Source organism: Brassica napus, chromosome C3 (genome assembly GCF_020379485.1).
Source record: "Brassica napus cultivar Da-Ae chromosome C3, Da-Ae, whole genome shotgun sequence".
In the NCBI taxonomy this organism is placed as follows: Eukaryota; Viridiplantae; Streptophyta; class Magnoliopsida; order Brassicales; family Brassicaceae; genus Brassica; species Brassica napus.
The window spans coordinates 31,929,439-31,946,611 of NC_063446.1; the positions used below are offsets into that span (position 1 = coordinate 31,929,439).

The 17,173-nt window shown below is 37.8% G+C and overlaps 2 protein-coding genes across 2 annotated transcripts; one reads left to right on the forward strand and one right to left on the reverse strand.

The window, feature by feature from the left end:
* The first annotated feature begins 13,865 nt into the window (after nucleotides 1-13,865).
* Nucleotides 13,866-14,440, forward strand: LOC125583015. Its single transcript, XM_048749543.1, has 2 exons — nucleotides 13,866-14,009; nucleotides 14,081-14,440. Exons 1-2 carry the CDS (start codon nucleotides 13,866-13,868, stop codon nucleotides 14,438-14,440), a joined length of 504 nt encoding a protein of 167 aa, XP_048605500.1.
* A 203-nt stretch (nucleotides 14,441-14,643) lies between these two features.
* On the reverse strand, nucleotides 14,644-16,467 carry LOC125583016. The gene has a single exon (XM_048749544.1). It carries the CDS (start codon nucleotides 16,465-16,467, stop codon nucleotides 14,644-14,646), a length of 1,824 nt encoding a protein of 607 aa, XP_048605501.1.
* Between the last annotated feature and the right edge of the window lie 706 nt (nucleotides 16,468-17,173).

The window sequence follows — 17,173 nt, forward strand, 5'->3', positions numbered from 1 at the left end:
AGGAACGCTACTCCACACCGATCCGGAAGATTTTGAGGATTTGGGACTTGTGGGACTGTTGATGAAGCGGTTTGAGTACTACCGAGATTGGGCTTGGACAACTCCGAATGAAAAACCGACGCTGTTTATCGGGAGCTTCATTACTCCGATCTTGGAAGCATTTGGGATAGATTTGGGACCTCAGGATCATGCTCCAGCCTCCATTGATCTCGCTTACTTGAAGAAAACCCATTTCCTCACCGGCCAATCTGGCGATCGGTATGGTTACCCCTTTTGGTCCACTGATCTCGAACCTGAGCAGCTACAGATATTCCTACCATGTGAGAGATTGACGACGCTATCTGATCCTCGGCATGTACTTTTCGCTCCAGCTGCTCATGAGCTCATTCCCGCAGATTTTGGTGTACTCGAGACCATCACCAAAGCGCGCAAAAAGAAGACCAAGGCCAGTTCTTCTCGGGCAGCTCGTCCTAGTGATGCTGATGACGAAGGACCGACCACACCAGCCTCGGTGTATGGGACAGAGAGATACCACTTTCAGCCTTATGGTGGAGTTACACCGAACTTTGCATTGCGCCAAGCTCTCTCTCAAAATGCCAAGTTGCTTCGGTGGAACAAGATGCAAGATTCCACCATCCACAAGCTGAAGAACTCAGTGAAAGCGCTTAAGAGACAGATGAAAAAGGTCACTGCACTTCTCTCTCAAGTGTCTATCGGTTCTGGTTGTCAACGGGATGACGTGTTGGCAGCTGCTGGTCCATCTACTCTCCCATACCCCGTCTTCTATGGACCTCCTCGTTCCCCGGAGTACCGACTCCGTCGTAGACGCAGGAACACAGCTCCTCCACCCCGAGCCTCCTCCAACGAGTCTCCTTCAGTCGCTACCGACGACGACGACACGGAGGGAGCATCCTCCTTTGCTTAGCCAGGTTTCATCATCACCCTTCCTTTGTATATATCAGTTTTTCTTTGCATTTATTTCTCTTTTCGGTATCTCCTCATACTTTCTAACACAGAGACTGTGTGAACAAAGTTTGGGGGAGGTATCAAGTATTTGATCATGTTTTCTTTGATGAATTGAGTCTCATGCATCGCATTGTACATACATATATGCATAGAAAAAACCAAAAAAAAATATAAAAATTTGAAAAACACAAAAAGAAACATGTAGTTGCATCACTTTCACTTTTAAGATTGAGTCTAGAGCATATAGGTTGCATTCACTTGCATTGGGAATAATGATTTAAAATGCCTTGCAAAGAACCCTTGTCTAGAACTCAAAATGACACCCTAGTTAAACATATCAAGTAGCTTAAGCATCTCTTGAAAACCTTGTACGCTTCGAGCCTTGAAAACTCATCTTGAAACTTGTTTGCTTGCTTGATGTTAGCATTGTTCTTAAGATCAGCTCCAATCTAAACTTGGCTTGAATGAACTTAATCTCTCTTGCATATGGGCATTTGCATACTTGATCATGGATCTCATACACATTTGGGTTATCTTATTCCTTCATACCTATCTTTGTTAACCCAAATGGCACTCCTTACCCTAAAACCCTAACCATTCTTTGAGACCAAACATTGAATTGCATGAGTGAGGCCTCTTTTGATAGCTTGTCATGTGCAAAATCTTGAGAGTATTGGAGGCGACATAGGTTTATTCTCATCTCTTGCTAGCACAATGAGTTAGCATTTGGGGATGGTGAGAGGGGTTTGTGTTTTTAAATTTCAATATCTTGGGTTTGGAGAGTGAGAAAGATGAGAGATATGAAAATAAAGCTCCTAGGAATATATATTAAAAAAAAAAAAATGATAATAAGAAGCTCTTGATTATGCAACAAAGAACCTTCCCCCTAAAAAAAAAAAAAAAAAAAAAAGAAGATCAAAAAGAAGTTGGGGAAGGATATGAAAAAAAAAAGGGGGTTAGAGCTTGTGGAAAGTGGATTAAAATCCCTAGTGAGTGGGTTATAAAAAAAAAAAAAAGAGTTGTACATTGGGTGAGTGATGTGAGGGGTTTTAGATTGATTTTTGAGATGATGATAAAGAGGGTAGAACTTGTGATCATTTATAACAAAATGGGGTAGAATGATGAGAATGAATCTATGTATGCATGAGTTGCTTCTAATCTTAGATAAATTTTGCATAATGATCAAGCTCCTTGTTTTGAGTGATAACCACCCTTAAATAAAAGACATTTGAACCCATCTCTTCATTCATATTAGACCATTGCATACCTAGCCAAATGATTGAGATCATGTGCCCATTTGTGAGACTTCACCTTGTGTGTGTGTGTGTGAATCAATGTGAGAGCTGATTGAAGGGACTTGTTGGTAGAAAGTATTGCAACTTGAGTAGAGAAAAAAAGAGTATGGATAGGCCTAGAGAAGCTAGAGTATATTAAGGAGAATGCTCATGCTATTTGCTATGTTTCTTTAGGATGTTAAGTTGAGTGCTAGGAAGTGTTACTTTTGGCTATGAGTTCCCACCTTCAAACCTCTCTCTCTTATGAGTTCTTACAAGGTCACTTGAGGACAAGTAAGATACAAGTTTGGGGGAGTTGATATCTTCTCAATTTGCATTGTTTTAACCATTCATTCTAGCATATGCTGACCATTTAGGATAGCATTTAGATATGTTTAGGATTGCATTGCATTACATATGTCCTTATCAGGTGATGGAGATTTCAATTGGTGACTTTGGAGCATTTAGAGATGGTTTGGAGGCAAAAAAGGGGTGATTCTCGAGAAAGAGACGCATTGGTCAAGTGTCCCAGTGGCATAAGGAAGTCCCAGCGGCCTTTTGGCCCCTCAAGAAGCCGCTGCCAGCGCTGTGAAACGGAGAAGTATGGGAGCGGCCTTACGCAGCGGTGTACCGAAGCCGCTGTAGACGCTCGAGAGATGAAGACTCAAGAAATGAAGACCAAGTGCGGGAGCGGCCTGACGCAGCGGTGTGACGAGACCGCTGGCAAAATACCTCCTTCCCTGCCGCGTTCGTACTTGTCGCAGCGGTGTGATGACGAAGCAAGTAAGCCGCTGCGACAAGTACGAACGCGTTTCACAGCGCTGGCAGCGGCTTCTTGAGGGGCCAAAAGGTCGCTGGGACTTCCTTATGCCGCTGGGACACTTGACCAATGCGTCTCTTTCTCGAGAATCACCCCTTTTTTGCCTCCAAACTATCTCTAAATGCTCCAAAGTCACCAATTGAAATCTCCATCACCTGATAAGGACATATGTAATGCAATGCAATCCTAAACATATCTAAATGCTATCCTAAATGGTCAGCATATGCTAGAATGAATGGTTAAAACAATGCAAATTGAGAAGATATCAATGGGCGAAAACATGGTGATAGATGAAAACGTGATGGATGAACACATGATGGAAAATGATGATTTGCTGGTGGACGGACCGGGCTTTGATGCGGAGAAGATTGACGCTATATCCCAGCTCTCCCCGATGCAGACACAGTACGAGCCTGCTGAGGCAATTGGCACCAAGGAACAGCCCATTAATGACTTCGCGAAAGCACAGGGTCCCGACAAGGGTGCCAAGAAACATGCTATATCGTCTCAAAACAGGATGAAGTCCTCTGCTCAGACGCTGACTACAGATACAGGGCTGACAAAAAAAGAAATCTACTAGCGGGTCTGACGTCAAAGGAGCTCGTGCCTCCAGGAAGCTTTCAGTGCAAAGGTGGCGAGCGCCCCCAAAGAAAACCAGAGGTGCATGTATACCTCTAAAAGCTGCTCAACAAAAATTCCCTCGTCATGAGGTGTTCCCTTCTGCTACTAGCAAGAAATCTCTTTCTCTTTCAGGTTCGGTGGTGTCCCAGAAACCACCCAGTAAGGATATATGAATATCATCTCATGGAACTGTCAAGGGGCGGGAGCCTACTTGACGAAGCAACACTTGCGAGAGTTGCACGTTATTTTACACCTTCTTTTCTCTTTTTATCAGAAACAAAAAATTCCTTTTCTTTTATGCAAGACTTTCAGATTTCTTTTGGTTATAATAAATTGTTCACCGTGGAACCGGAAGGTCGAAGTGGTGGACTAGCTCTTTTTTATTTGGATTCTTTTAATGTCAAGATTCTTTACTCTGATAAGCGTATGATCGATATAGAAGCGTCAATTGAAGGATGCAAGACTTTCTTGACATTTGTTTATGGTGATCCGGTCATTGAGTGCCGAGAATATGTATGGGAACGTCTTACCCGTATGAGCCTAGGGCGAACAGAAGCTTGGTTTATGATAGGGGAATTCAATGAGATAAAGAACAATGGAGAAAAAAAGGGAGAGCGGAAAAGACAGGAAGCCTCGTTTATACCCTTCAGAACGATGTTGGCTAACTGTGGCATGATCGATTTCCCTTATAAAGGCAACCCGATGTCGTCGGTGGGTTTTAGGAGCTCAGGTAAGGTTCAATGTAGGCTGGATCGTGCTGTTGGTAATGAAGAATGGCACCACCTCTTTTCCCACACAAATGTGGAGTATCTCAAACTTTGGGGTTCAGACCATCGGCCAGTTTTGGCAAGGATTCAGTCAAGAGAAGTGGCAAGGATTCAGTCACGAGAAGTAAGGATCCAACGCAACTTTAAGTTTGATAAAAGATGGTTGAGTAAAGATGGTTTGGAGGACGCCATTAAAGATGGGTGGGGGATCTCCTCCAGAAATAACTCCAGCGAGCTTCACTTCAAAATCAGCAATGTTAGACGAGCTATAGCGAAGTGGAAAAAGGCAAATCCGACAAACTCGGCAAAAAAGATTGAAGATATAAAGGCATTACTTGAGCAGGCTCAGACAGAAGATGATTTCACCAGTGAAGAAGTGATGAACCTAAAGTGGAATCTGTGTTCAGCTTATAGAGAAGAAGATTTGTATTGGAAACAAAAGAGTAGAATCCTTTGGCTGAAAGAAGGAGACCGTAATACAAAGTTCTTCCATGCAGTTGCAAAACAGCGGAGAGGCAGAAACTGTATAACCAAACTGCGAAACTTGGCCGGTGGATGGGTGGAGAACGACGAAGGCATTGAGCAAGTGGCAACCACATACTTTCAGAATCTCTTCACTACATCCTCTCCGGGCGATCCCGAGGATGCACTCCGGTACATTACCGCGCAGGTCTCACCTGATATGAACACATCACTCATAAGACCGGTTCTGGATTCCGAGATTATGAAAGCCATAGAAGACATAAACCCGGAAAAAGCGCCTGGCCAAGATGGAATGACCGGTACCTTCTATCAAGCCTTTGGGGACATAGTCGCTGATGAGGTGATTCATACAGTCAAAGGCTTTTTCAACTCAGGAACCTTTGATAGTCGATTAAATCAGACTAACATTTGTTTGATCCCCAAGATGGATAGGCCAAAAGAGATGACTGAATTCCGACAGATAAGCTTATGCAATGTAAGCTATAAGATCATATCCAAAATCTTATGTAGACGGCTGAAGAAATTTCTCCCGAAATTGATATCGGAGACACAATCAGCCTTTGTGGCTAGACGACTTATCTCGGACAATATACTGGTCGCCCAAGAGATCTTTCACGCTATGACAACAAACCAGATTTGCAAATCGAAGTTTGTGGCCATCAAGACGGATATGAGCAAGGCGTATGACCGTGTTGAATGGAATTTCCTTGAAGCTCTAATGCTCAAGATGGGTTTCGCAGAGAAATGGGTTGCATGGATAAAATGGTGTATATCTTCTGTATCTTATCAGGTTCTATTAAACGGCGAAGCAAAGGGCAACATCATACCCTCTAGAGGACTCCGGCAGGGAGACCCTTTGTCGCCGTTTCTCTTCATTATCCTGACAGAAGCTCTTATTTCCCAGATCAAAGGCGCAGAAGCTGAAGGAAGATTAATGGGGCTTAAAATTGCTCAAGCAAGTCCAGCAGTCTTGCACCTTCTCTTTGCAGACGATAGTTTGTTCTTTTGCAAAGCCGATGTCCAGCAATGTGCTGAACTGATGAAGATCATAAATAACTATGGTCTAGTGTCTGGACAACAACTGAATACGTCCAAATCATCTATACTTTTTGGCAGCAAAGTCCCAGCAGAGGTGAAACATGTGATCAAAGCAACCGTTGGGATTCAGCCAGAGGGTGGAATGGGGACATACCTTGGCCTCCCTGAGAAAATATGTGGATCAAAAAGACAGGTCTTTGCGTTTATTAGAGATCGATTAAACAATCGTATAAACTCTTGGACTGCAAAGTTCTTGACAAGAGGAGGTAAAGAGAACCTTATAAAGTCAGTCGCACAAGTACTACCCACATACGTTATGTCATGCTTCCTACTGCCCCAAGATATCCTAAACAAGCTTAAAAGTGCTATAGCCAAGTTTTGGTGGAGTACTAAAGAGAATAACAAAGGGCTACACTGGATGGCGTGGGACAAAATTTATAAACCAGCTGAGAAAGGTGGTTTAGGGTTCAGAGATTTGAAGAACTTTAATCTCGCACTACTTGCGAAGCAACTTTGGCGCTTACTACATTATCCAAATTCCCTCCTAGCCCGTGTACTCAAGGGTAGATACTTCAGACACACAAACCCGCTGGAGATAAGCAGTTCGAATAATCCTTCGTATGGATGGAAAAGTATGCTTGCAGCCAGAGATCTTTTAAATAAGGGTCTGAGACATACAATTGGATCCGGCTACAATACACGGGTGTGGTTTGATCAATGGATCCCGACACAGTCACCTAGACTGCTAAGAGATAATGGCGCATGGAGAGATCCTAAACTGTATGTCAATCACCTCATCAATCACAGAACGGGAGAGTGGAAGATGGACCTGATACAAAACATATGTGACCCTGATGAGGTAAATCTTATCCAGAGCATTCGTCCTAGCCGTCATATCAAACCCGATGGCTTCTGCTGGACACATACCAAATCAGGCTTATATACTGTTAAATCGGGGTATGAGCTTGCATCTTTGGCACAAGAAGAGAATGTAGAGCAACAAGTTCTGGAGCCAAGTATTAACCCCCTATTATCTAAGGTGTGGAACCTGAAAGCACCCAGGAAAATTAAACATTTTCTCTGGCAATGCTTAACAGGTTGCGTTGCGGTCTGCAGCCGTTTAGCGGACCGACATTGTGGAACCGAGCGGTCGTGCTCTAGGTGTGGAGGTGAAGATGAAAATATAAACCATCTGCTCTTCGAATGTCCTCCTGCGGTACAGACGTGGGCCCTGTCGGACCTCCCCACAGTTCCGGGACAATTCTCGTGTACGTCACTTGTTGAAAATTTCGACTTCCTTGTGATCCGAGCCGCTGCAAAGGGGGTCCCGTTACAAAGGTTAGCCAAGTTCCCATGGATCATATTGTACTTATGGAAAGCAAGGAATGATAATTTGTTTAACGGAAAAGAGATTTCGCCTTTGGATTCTCTTCACAAGGCGTGTCAAGAATGTGAAGAGTGGTATGTCGCGCAAGAAGTTACAAAAGCAGGAAAGGCGAGAGAGCGAGCATCACCAACGGAGGAGACAATGGGGTTGCACAAACCGAGATGTCAAGTGGATGCATCTTGGGCGACCAACCATACTACTTTCGGTGGGGGTTTTGCTATGGACCAGGAAGATGAGAGCTCGATCTCGGGTTCTTTTGGGAGAAACCAGGTCCTTTCTCCACTCCGCGCAGAGTTCCAGGCCTTGCTTTGGGCAATGGGTAATTCTCTCCGTATGGGGCATGAATCAATGCATTTCGAATCAGATAGTCTGCAAATGGTTAAGCTGATCGAAGAAGAAGAATTTTGGTCAGTTTTGGCTTCAGAATTGGATGAATTCTTTCATCTCCGTTCTTTGTTTACTTTATTTTCCCTATCTTTTATTTATCGTAATTTCAATTCTCGTGCTGATCTCCTCGCTCGTGCTGATCTCCTTGCTAAAGGAGCTCGTGCGAAAGGTTATGAATTCTCCCATGTAAACACTTTGGTTCCTCCGGAGGTAGCTCAGACTAACCCGTTCGAACCGGCTTAATAAAACATGGTGCTTTGTTGTCAAAAAAAAAAATACACACTTGTACGTTGATCAATATGCCGTGAGTCAAGATTATAGGAATATTAGTTTCCCTCAATTCGAAGTTGATTATCACACTTCTTCCTCGAGAGTCGGACAAAAATGATATCAATTCACAGACGATCGAGTTGCCACAAAGTCCATATTGTATGTTTTTTATAAAGGATTTTCAAGTTCATATTATATGTTTATCAATCCACGAGTAAGTTTAAGATCTTCTGACCAATTTCTTTCATGTTCTAAGTGTCGTTTCATTGGCGAAAGGAAAATTGTATTTCATTTTTGTATGAAATCATGTTCTAAATTTAGAATGAAGACGATATGATTTTAACTTAAATTAACTACCAAACACGGAAAATAGTTTACATATATGCATTACTAAGAGCATCTACAATGTATATCTCTATATTTTCTTTTAAACCAGAGATTTTTAGTATAAAGGTGAAATTGATTCAATGTATGCCTAGCTCTATTCGAGGTAAGCCATCTCCTGGAATCAAATACCCGTCCACTCCATCTTCTCTTGGGAAGCCCCAACAACGAGATAAGCAACTGACGAGGAACGCCTTCAAGTTTTGAGTGGACCAGGTAGCGTTAATAAGAGTGAGTGAAAGGTCAAGGGAACAAGCAATGGATTGAACAACGTTAGTGAACTTTATAATAGAGTTTTTCTATTTTAAAAGAAAACTAGATTTTGATCCGCGCTTTGAAAGCGCGGGATATTTTTTGTTGAAAAATTTATTAATCCATATATTTGTTCACTAATATGTTTAGGCACGTGCGTTCAATTTTTAGTTCGACTGTAATTTGTTTTTTTTTTTGGTTTTCGGCTTCGGTTGTGATTTTGTTTTTTTTTCGAATTAAAAAATATAGGGAAATTAAAAAATATAGGGACCATTCGATTATTTGTTAATTTAGGTTTGGTTTCGGATTAATTATTTTAGCTCTCAGTTTGATTGGGATAAAAATATTAAAAATTCGATAAAGTTTCGAGTTTAATTTGGTGCTGGTTCGGTACCTATTTTTTGGATAATACGGTTCAAAATCATATTTTTGTATTTTTAGAACAAAATCGGCTAAATTTAAATATTTAACATATAATATTCTTGTGATTTCGTTGTATTGAGAAATTCGTATCTTACATAGTAATATTTCTTATCTCCTATAAATCTATTTATATTGAAGTTGATTTTAATAATGAAAATAAATTATATTTAAAACTCTTACAATATATAATAACTTCCCGAAAACTATCAAGATTTTTAATTTTAAAATTAACATTTATAATACAAAATAAGAACCATTTTAAAATTAATTCATAAAAATAACCATTTTTAATAAGAATAAAATTATTCATGTTTATGTTAACGAATATAAAAAAAAAGTAAAAACTGAGCTTTAAAGCCTATAGAAAAATTACATGAAGGGTTACTGGTAAATTGGGCTTACAAATCAACGACCAACTTTTGTTTTCTATAACCTAACCCAAAACAGGTTTAAGTATCCTAAAACCGACAAAAGAGAATGCTTAGGTTTTAGGAGAAACTTGGGGAGAAAGTTGGGGGATCTTCTCTTTATTATTGAATATCTCTATCTTTTAAGATTAGTATTCAAAAAATTCAGTTACGATGTCAAACAGAATATATTCTCTGTGTGTCCATCAAGTTAATTTAGTTAAATCGGAAAATCTTGTTTCTATATATTATCTTTTGAATTTATTGTATGTAGCAATTACGAAAATGGATGTTATACATAATATTCTTGGAATTTATTTGTTTTGAATCTGAAAATCTATGAGTTTCTATTTATTATGTTTTATATTTATATTTATATACCAAATTTGGTAAATACAAATATTTAATTATTTAAATAGTATTGGTTGTTTAAAAGGTCAATAACATTGAAAACCAATGATTTCGAAATATGCTGACCCTATACTATAATAGTATCATTAATATTATTGAAAGATAATATTTAATATATTCGGCAACTTCATATAAAAAATTTTAAGTAAGACATAGATATTATAATAAATTCCAATTTATTTGGTATAGATTTTTGGACAATGGGGTTTTGATGGTGTTAATAGGGTTTGAATAGAGTTAGGGTTTGAATAGAGTTTTAGGGTATAGGGTTAGAACACAAATGAATATGGATGGGTTAGTAAACACACACAAAATGGGCTTAAAAACGATGGATAAATTGTTTAAATTATCAGGCTGTTTTGTTTAGTTGGACAAAAACATGCTACTTTCTAATTTGCTGGGCTTTTAATTTCCGAAAACCATAAAAATAATTGAAAAAGGTAATGGAAAATTTTGTAATTAATCAGAAAAATCAGGTGCTTTAATAGTATAGATATGGAAGAAAGTAATTTTTTGTTTCTAAATTTAGAGGTAAAAATAACATATTTCTATATTTTTCTCTATAAATAGAGGAACTCTATAATAGAGTTTTTCTATTTTAGAGGAAAATATAGAGATGAAAATAGAGATAGGTTAGAGATGATCTAAGTATTTAGCTGAGGGAAGACATAAACTTTTTTGTTTATCCGAAATATACATGTTTTCTAATGTAGAAATTAAAGATAAAACACATTCCCTTCGTTTCATTAAGATACATGTTTGAAGAAAAAACAATTTGTTTCAAAAAAAATTATCTTTTGGTATTTTCAGTTAATATTTATGAATAATAGTGATTAATTGTCAATTTTTTAAAAAATTGCATTTATTAAAACTTGATTGATTTATAATTAGGAGAAATAGATAATTACAAAAATTATGTATTTATAGTTAAAATTTAATATGTTTTATTAACATATGTGAAAAGTATAAAATATGCATCATTTTGAAAGAGAAAGAATATTAAGAAAATCTTTATATTACATTTTGTTAGTATATTATATGACATTTTACTATGAGAAAGAACATTATATGACATTGCAAAACTGAAATAATAAATCAGTCTTCGAGTAATTATATGATATTTTCATATTTTTTTAATCCACTAGAATTAGAGGCTAGCCAGAGAAGTATTTTTAGTGATTAACTTTAAATTAATATAAAGCAAATCATATTGGAGGATTTGATCATATCTGCCCCTTCTATTGTTTGCATCAACTTAAATCGATGGTCCCATCTCTATACAAATTTGAGTAAGTGGGCCTCCTCAATATTTTAAAAGTAAAGATAACAATTTTTAGATTAGTCATGAAACAGTTCAATAATTCAATTATCGTATAGTCAGAATAGGCCTTAATTAATTAGCTATTTCTTTACGGGTCCTTAAGATCAGTGATATGATAAAGATACATATACAAACAATTGTACAGAGTAGTAATACAGACAACACCAACAATAGCAACAATTAATAAAGAAATTATAATCCATCTTATTAGCTGTGGTTCAACGACTAAACTATGAATATCATACAATACACACTGTAAGTACATATGCCTACTTTTGTAATAATTAATAAATTAATATTACCGGAAATAAATTGTTTTTTTTACATTACATGAGAAAAGTCTGCCTTTGGTTCAACTATTTCTTGGTGATCTTCCCTGACGCAAATGGTTAATTATGTAACTCTTAAAGAACCTTACATTAGCATATATCTATATACATAATACATTAGCTTGGTTTTGCCTGAAAATCTGAAATTACCAGAAAAAGAGGAATATTCCCAAAGAAATCAACAGCATAATTCCAAAACAAAAAGAAGCATAAAAACTGGTAGGGTAATGATGATGTAAAGCAGTATATATATGCGTGTGTAAATATCAATATTATCATTTTATATGATACACATACTGTCATAATACATACACATATAAGTATGGTCAAGACCTTTATGTCCTCTTCAGTCCTTATCTGATTTGCTAAATTTAATATTCAGATCTGAACACTCTAACCCTAAACTCAATTTTCTCGTCCATGTATGCAATCAACGTGTATATATAAAGAAAATATATAACTCTTATTTTTATATTTTCGTGGGTCCAGAGCTACTTTTATGTTTATTAATTCGGTTCTGAATTTTATCCAGATTCAGAATTAAGACACGGTTACGGACTCCAAGGAAACTATTGTAGTTAACGTCTTTGATCGTAATAACGTTTATCCAAATAAAACTAATCTCATTTTGTGATTAAATTCCTTAAACTTTCAAGGGAAAATTGTTTTTTTTAGAGCAAAAAAAATGGTAACTATGTTTTTTTAGACTAATCTCTATTATTTTATGTCCCATTAGACTTTTTTTTTTAAAATGGTTAAAATTGTAATTTTTTAAATAAAATATATAATGAGTTCGATCATGCAAGACCGATCGATCTGAATTTAGAAGGTCCAACGGATCGATCGATCCTGATCATTATGCAGAACAAAAAAACGCGGAGTATATACTGATCGACCTTGTCCATTTCACTCGAATCGGCGAAGGTCCATTTATATAGATCGACCGATCTCTCAATACGGATCGATCGATCCCGTGCCCAGGAAAGTATCCCAAATCGATTTTTTGGTTTTCTTCGATTATATCTGTATTGATTCCCATTTGATTTGAACCGACCAAGCATGATTTCAACTCTTTAAAGTCGATTTCTTTGGGATGAAACCCATAATTTCCCATTCACGAACAAAGGGGGAGAAAATCAAAGTCTCACCCAAGTTCATAAACCCAAACTCACTCAATTTCACTCTGATTTGGACGATTCTTCGGCCTAACCCATACGATTTCGTGAGCTTTTTACGAATCTATCACTCTTTAGTTTGTTCTGCAAAGGTATGAAACTCTATCTCCAATTCTTTCTAGAGTTTGAAAATAGAAAGGTAAAAGGTAAATTTTTTGAGTTTGTTAGGATGTTTAGGCTTCAATCATGTGTTAAGGTGATGATTATAGACGATTTTGTACACAATCCATGGCTTAAATCATATTTTTTCGATAGATTTAGGAATTTTAGGTTTTGTTCTTAAAAAAAAATCAAAACACCCGAAAATTGGAATTGATACAGTGAGAATGCTAATTCTTTTAGGTTTTGTTGACATTGGTTATTGATAGAGTTTTAAGAGACATTATTTAACTGAACTGTAATATTTGTTATTAATAACTATTGTGTTGTATTGTATTCAATTTTCAGGTATGGAGTTGGAGTTGCCTAGTCGTTTATACGGTGAGGGGTTGGAACCTCAGGTTAAGAAGATTAATAACAGCTGCCGACTAAAACTTCTCGAGTTGCTGAAGGAAAAAATGGAGCCAGAATTCGATGAAGTTATGAAAGATCTCTTTTTTCGCATATTATGGTTATCCTGAAGAATGATCTGAAGTTTTCGGCGAGGTTGTTACACTCTTTCTTGTGTAAGGAGTTGATGACAAGCAAGAGACATGAGAAGTGGTTCACTTTTGCTAGGAGGCCTCTGCGTTTTGGATTGCAAGAGTATCATGCTGTCACTGGTCTGAAAGTGAAGCGAGAGAAGAACAGTGGGTTAGTGACATGGAAAAATGATGATGGTTTTTGGAGCAAGCAGATAAAGACAAATGGAAAAATAAACTTGCAGATCATAAAAAGAAGCATTTGGAAGAGAGCAATACCTGTACTTGGGGTGATAAGGTGAGACTGATATATCTTTGCGTTATTATGGGTGTGGTGATGGGGAAGGAAGGTGAATATCTCGCATATGTACATGAAGTTGGCGATGGATTTGGAGAAGCTTCGAAATTACCCATGGGGTATATACTCGTTTGATTTTCTTCTGAAGCAGATTGATTAAACAAGGCATAAATTGGAGCAGAAGGAGGGGTATCTGATGGAAGGATTCTTGTTTGGTTTCCAGATTTGGATAATGGAAGTTGTTCCTGCTTTAGGAGAGATTTGTGGCACAAAAGTCAGCAAAAATTTTACAGGTCCTCTGTGTGGTCATTGGAGAGGATGTGCAAAATGTTCTTATGAAGATATCATTGGCGTTGAGAACTTATTCCCAGAAAAGGTATGCATATATTTTTCTAATAAAAATGTTTATTATCTTGTTCACTTTACTAATGATTTGATTGTTTTTAGGGGATTTTGCATTCATTCATGGAATCCCACATAGATGGAGTGGTCCTTTTGGCAACTGATTTTGTACAGAAGAATGAGAAGAAAGATGAAAGAGTGGATCGCATTTTGGATATGATCAATAGAAAACATGATTGGAACAATCATGTCTTGGGAGTAAAAGAAGCTACGAGCTCCGAATTTGAGGAAGCTGGCGAAGAAAAAAGAGAGGATCAAGCAGCTGATACTGAGAGGGGTGAGAATAGTCATGTTGCACAGAATGTTGATGGCACATCTGATGTTTCGGGAAGAAACAAGAGAAAGCATGCGGACCGAGGAGCAGAGTCAAGGAAGAAGAATGTCTTTGTTAAAGGGATCGATTGACTCAGATCTTCTAACCAAGTTAATACATCATGAAAATTAAACAAAGTTCTCCCAAACTGAAACAAAGTTACTAAAATTCAAGCAAATATAGTCTGAAAGACTGAAACAAAGTTATCACAAACTGAAACAAAGTTACTAGAAATCAAACAAATGAAGTCTGAAAAACTTTCACTAAATTGTGAAGAACACAACAAACAAATCGACTATATTGGCATCTTGCAAGTTGCTCTATTATGACCACCAAGACCACATCTACTGCACTTGCGAAGCTGACCCCCTTGTGATCGTTGTGATGATCGGATTTTGTCTTCAACAGTTTCGTATCTGCGTTTTTTATTTCTTCCAAGAGATCTTCTTGTCTCAGGCGGTAGCACTTCAGAATTTTCCACAACTTGTGGGACGGACCAACCATCTTCAGGAACTGAAATGGGATTTATGCTTTCTTGATAAGCTTCTCTCCAAGCTCTCATGGTATACAAAAAATCAGTCAATGTATATGGTTCTCTACCAACAAAGAAACCGGCTTTTATTGCGTGTCTACAAGGGATCTTCAAGAGGTCATACTTCCCACAAGAAAAAGTCCGTTTGTCCAAATCAACAAAGCAGTCAATTGTATCGCCTTTAACAAGCAGATGGCTATCGGTTACAGGGTAAACTCCGAAAGTTTTCCCCTTTTCGATTCTCCTATCGATCTTTTCCTCCACATCTATGGTCAAACGATGGGTGTGCTTTGAAATCAACTTCTTACGCTTAAAAAACCAGCGTGTCAGCATTTCTCTAATACTGTCCAACAAAGAAATTACGGGAAACTCTCTCGGCGAACCCAACGCAGAATTTATCAACTCTGCAGGATTGTTTGTCCTAATGTCATACCTGTATCCATGAAATTGACATCTAGCCCACTTTTTGACATTCGCTTCCATAAGATAATTTCCAATTGCTGGACTGATATTGCAAACATGAGCAAACGTCTTCTTGAAATCAACCACTCTATAAGCCTTTGAAGCCTTAGAAATCAACCCAGTTAATCCCTTCCCCTTGAAATATGATATCACATTATTCAACAAATGATGAATACAAATACCATGTCTCGCTAGCGGATACACTTTCTCCAGTGTCTTCGCTATTGACACTTGTCTATCCGAAATAAAAGCCAAACCATTATCATCAGCAACAACAACTTTTAATTGTTTCATAAACCATTCCCAAGACTGTTCATTCTCAGAGTCTACTATCCCAAATGCAATAGGATATAAATTTGAATTTCCATCTATAGCAGTTGCAACCAGTAGCACCCCTTTGAATTTACTCTTCAAAAATGTTCCATCGACAACAATGACACGCCTTATGACTTTGCTAAAGCCACTGATCGATTTACCAAACGCTATAAACAGATATCGAAATCTACCATTGACGCCAGTCTCATAAGAGGAATGTGTACCCGGATTGGCCTCTCGCAGCATGTGCAAGTATTTTGGTATTTTCCCATAACTTTCCTCTGGAATACCTCTAACAGCGTTGACTGCATATTCACGGGAATCCCATGCTAAAGAATCAAAGATCTCACATCCATAATCATTATGCATAATCTGAACAATATCTTTCGCTTTAGGCCCTTCCTTGATATCTTCATATTTATGCATGATCAGACTGCCTATCGTTTTCGCTGAAGCTGTCTTTCTGGCACTGGTTTTGCTTGAAGGTTCGCAGGAATATACACCGACATACTTCTTAATAATAAAATATGTGGAGCCCTTCAAACACTCTGCTCGAGCACCCCAAAAGCACACCTTATCAGCGCATCTAATACACCAAACTGATTTATTGGAGTTGGTAACTGTGTAGTGAAAGTTATGCTTCATTGCACATAACTCAAACCTCGCTTTCAAAACCGTTTTGTTGAGGAAAAGATCTCCCGTCTTAACCAATTCGACCACCGGACTCTTTGCCAATTTTTCGCTGTTTTCTTTTTCATAGTTGATGTTGTCAGCATCATAATCATCTCCATCAACCTCGTCTTGCTTCATCTTTCCTTTCTTTTTCTTGTTATGCTTGTCAGCATCATAATCATCTCCATCAACTTCACTTTGCTTCATCTTCCCTTTCTTCTTCTCGTTATGCTTAGCCCCCTTAACAATATTTGAAGCGGCCCCAATGTCACAAGGATTTCGCTCGTTCTCTTCACTAGTACTTGCATCAGTTGGCATCTTATTAAGATCAATGTCAACCTTATTTGGATTTCCTTGCTTTGCTTTATAGCTAACACACAATTGAGTTGACTGATGCTTCTTACAAAACCCTAGAAAATTTTGAACTTGCCGTGAGTTTCCAATGATCACCGGTGGACATTCTGATGAATTGATCAACCCAATAGGAAGGTAACTCAACTCCAAATCGGCATCCATTTCTTCAAAACCAAAATCCTCTATAATGTTTTTCTGTAACTGTTCCAGAGAGGACTTCAATTCCAAAGCAAGTAACCTTCCCCCTTTCTTTTTATCAACATTAAAACTCCAACCTGAAGATACAACCAATTCCCAAACACCACATGAAGCATAGACATGAATCATGGTAGAAATAATATGAAATTTTTGTGAAATTTTTGTGAACAATCAATGGAATATAGAAGACGGCGAAGAAGGTTACCAAGGTTTTTTTTTCGTTTTGTTTAGTTCCTTTTTAGTTTTTTTTTTAAATCGATTTTTTTACAAAATATAAAAGTGAATATTCCCA

Bases quoted from the DNA above. Each gene is read 5' to 3' on its own strand.
- LOC125583015 (XM_048749543.1), top strand. From the start codon at position 13,866: ATGGAAGTTGTTCCTGCTTTAGGAGAGATTTGTGGCACAAAAGTCAGC. The intron at 14,010-14,080 runs GTATGCATATAT...GATTGTTTTTAG, and splicing joins AGAACTTATTCCCAGAAAAG to GGGATTTTGCATTCATTCAT.
- LOC125583016 (XM_048749544.1), bottom strand. From the start codon at position 16,467: ATGAAGCAAGACGAGGTTGATGGAGATGATTATGATGCTGACAACATC.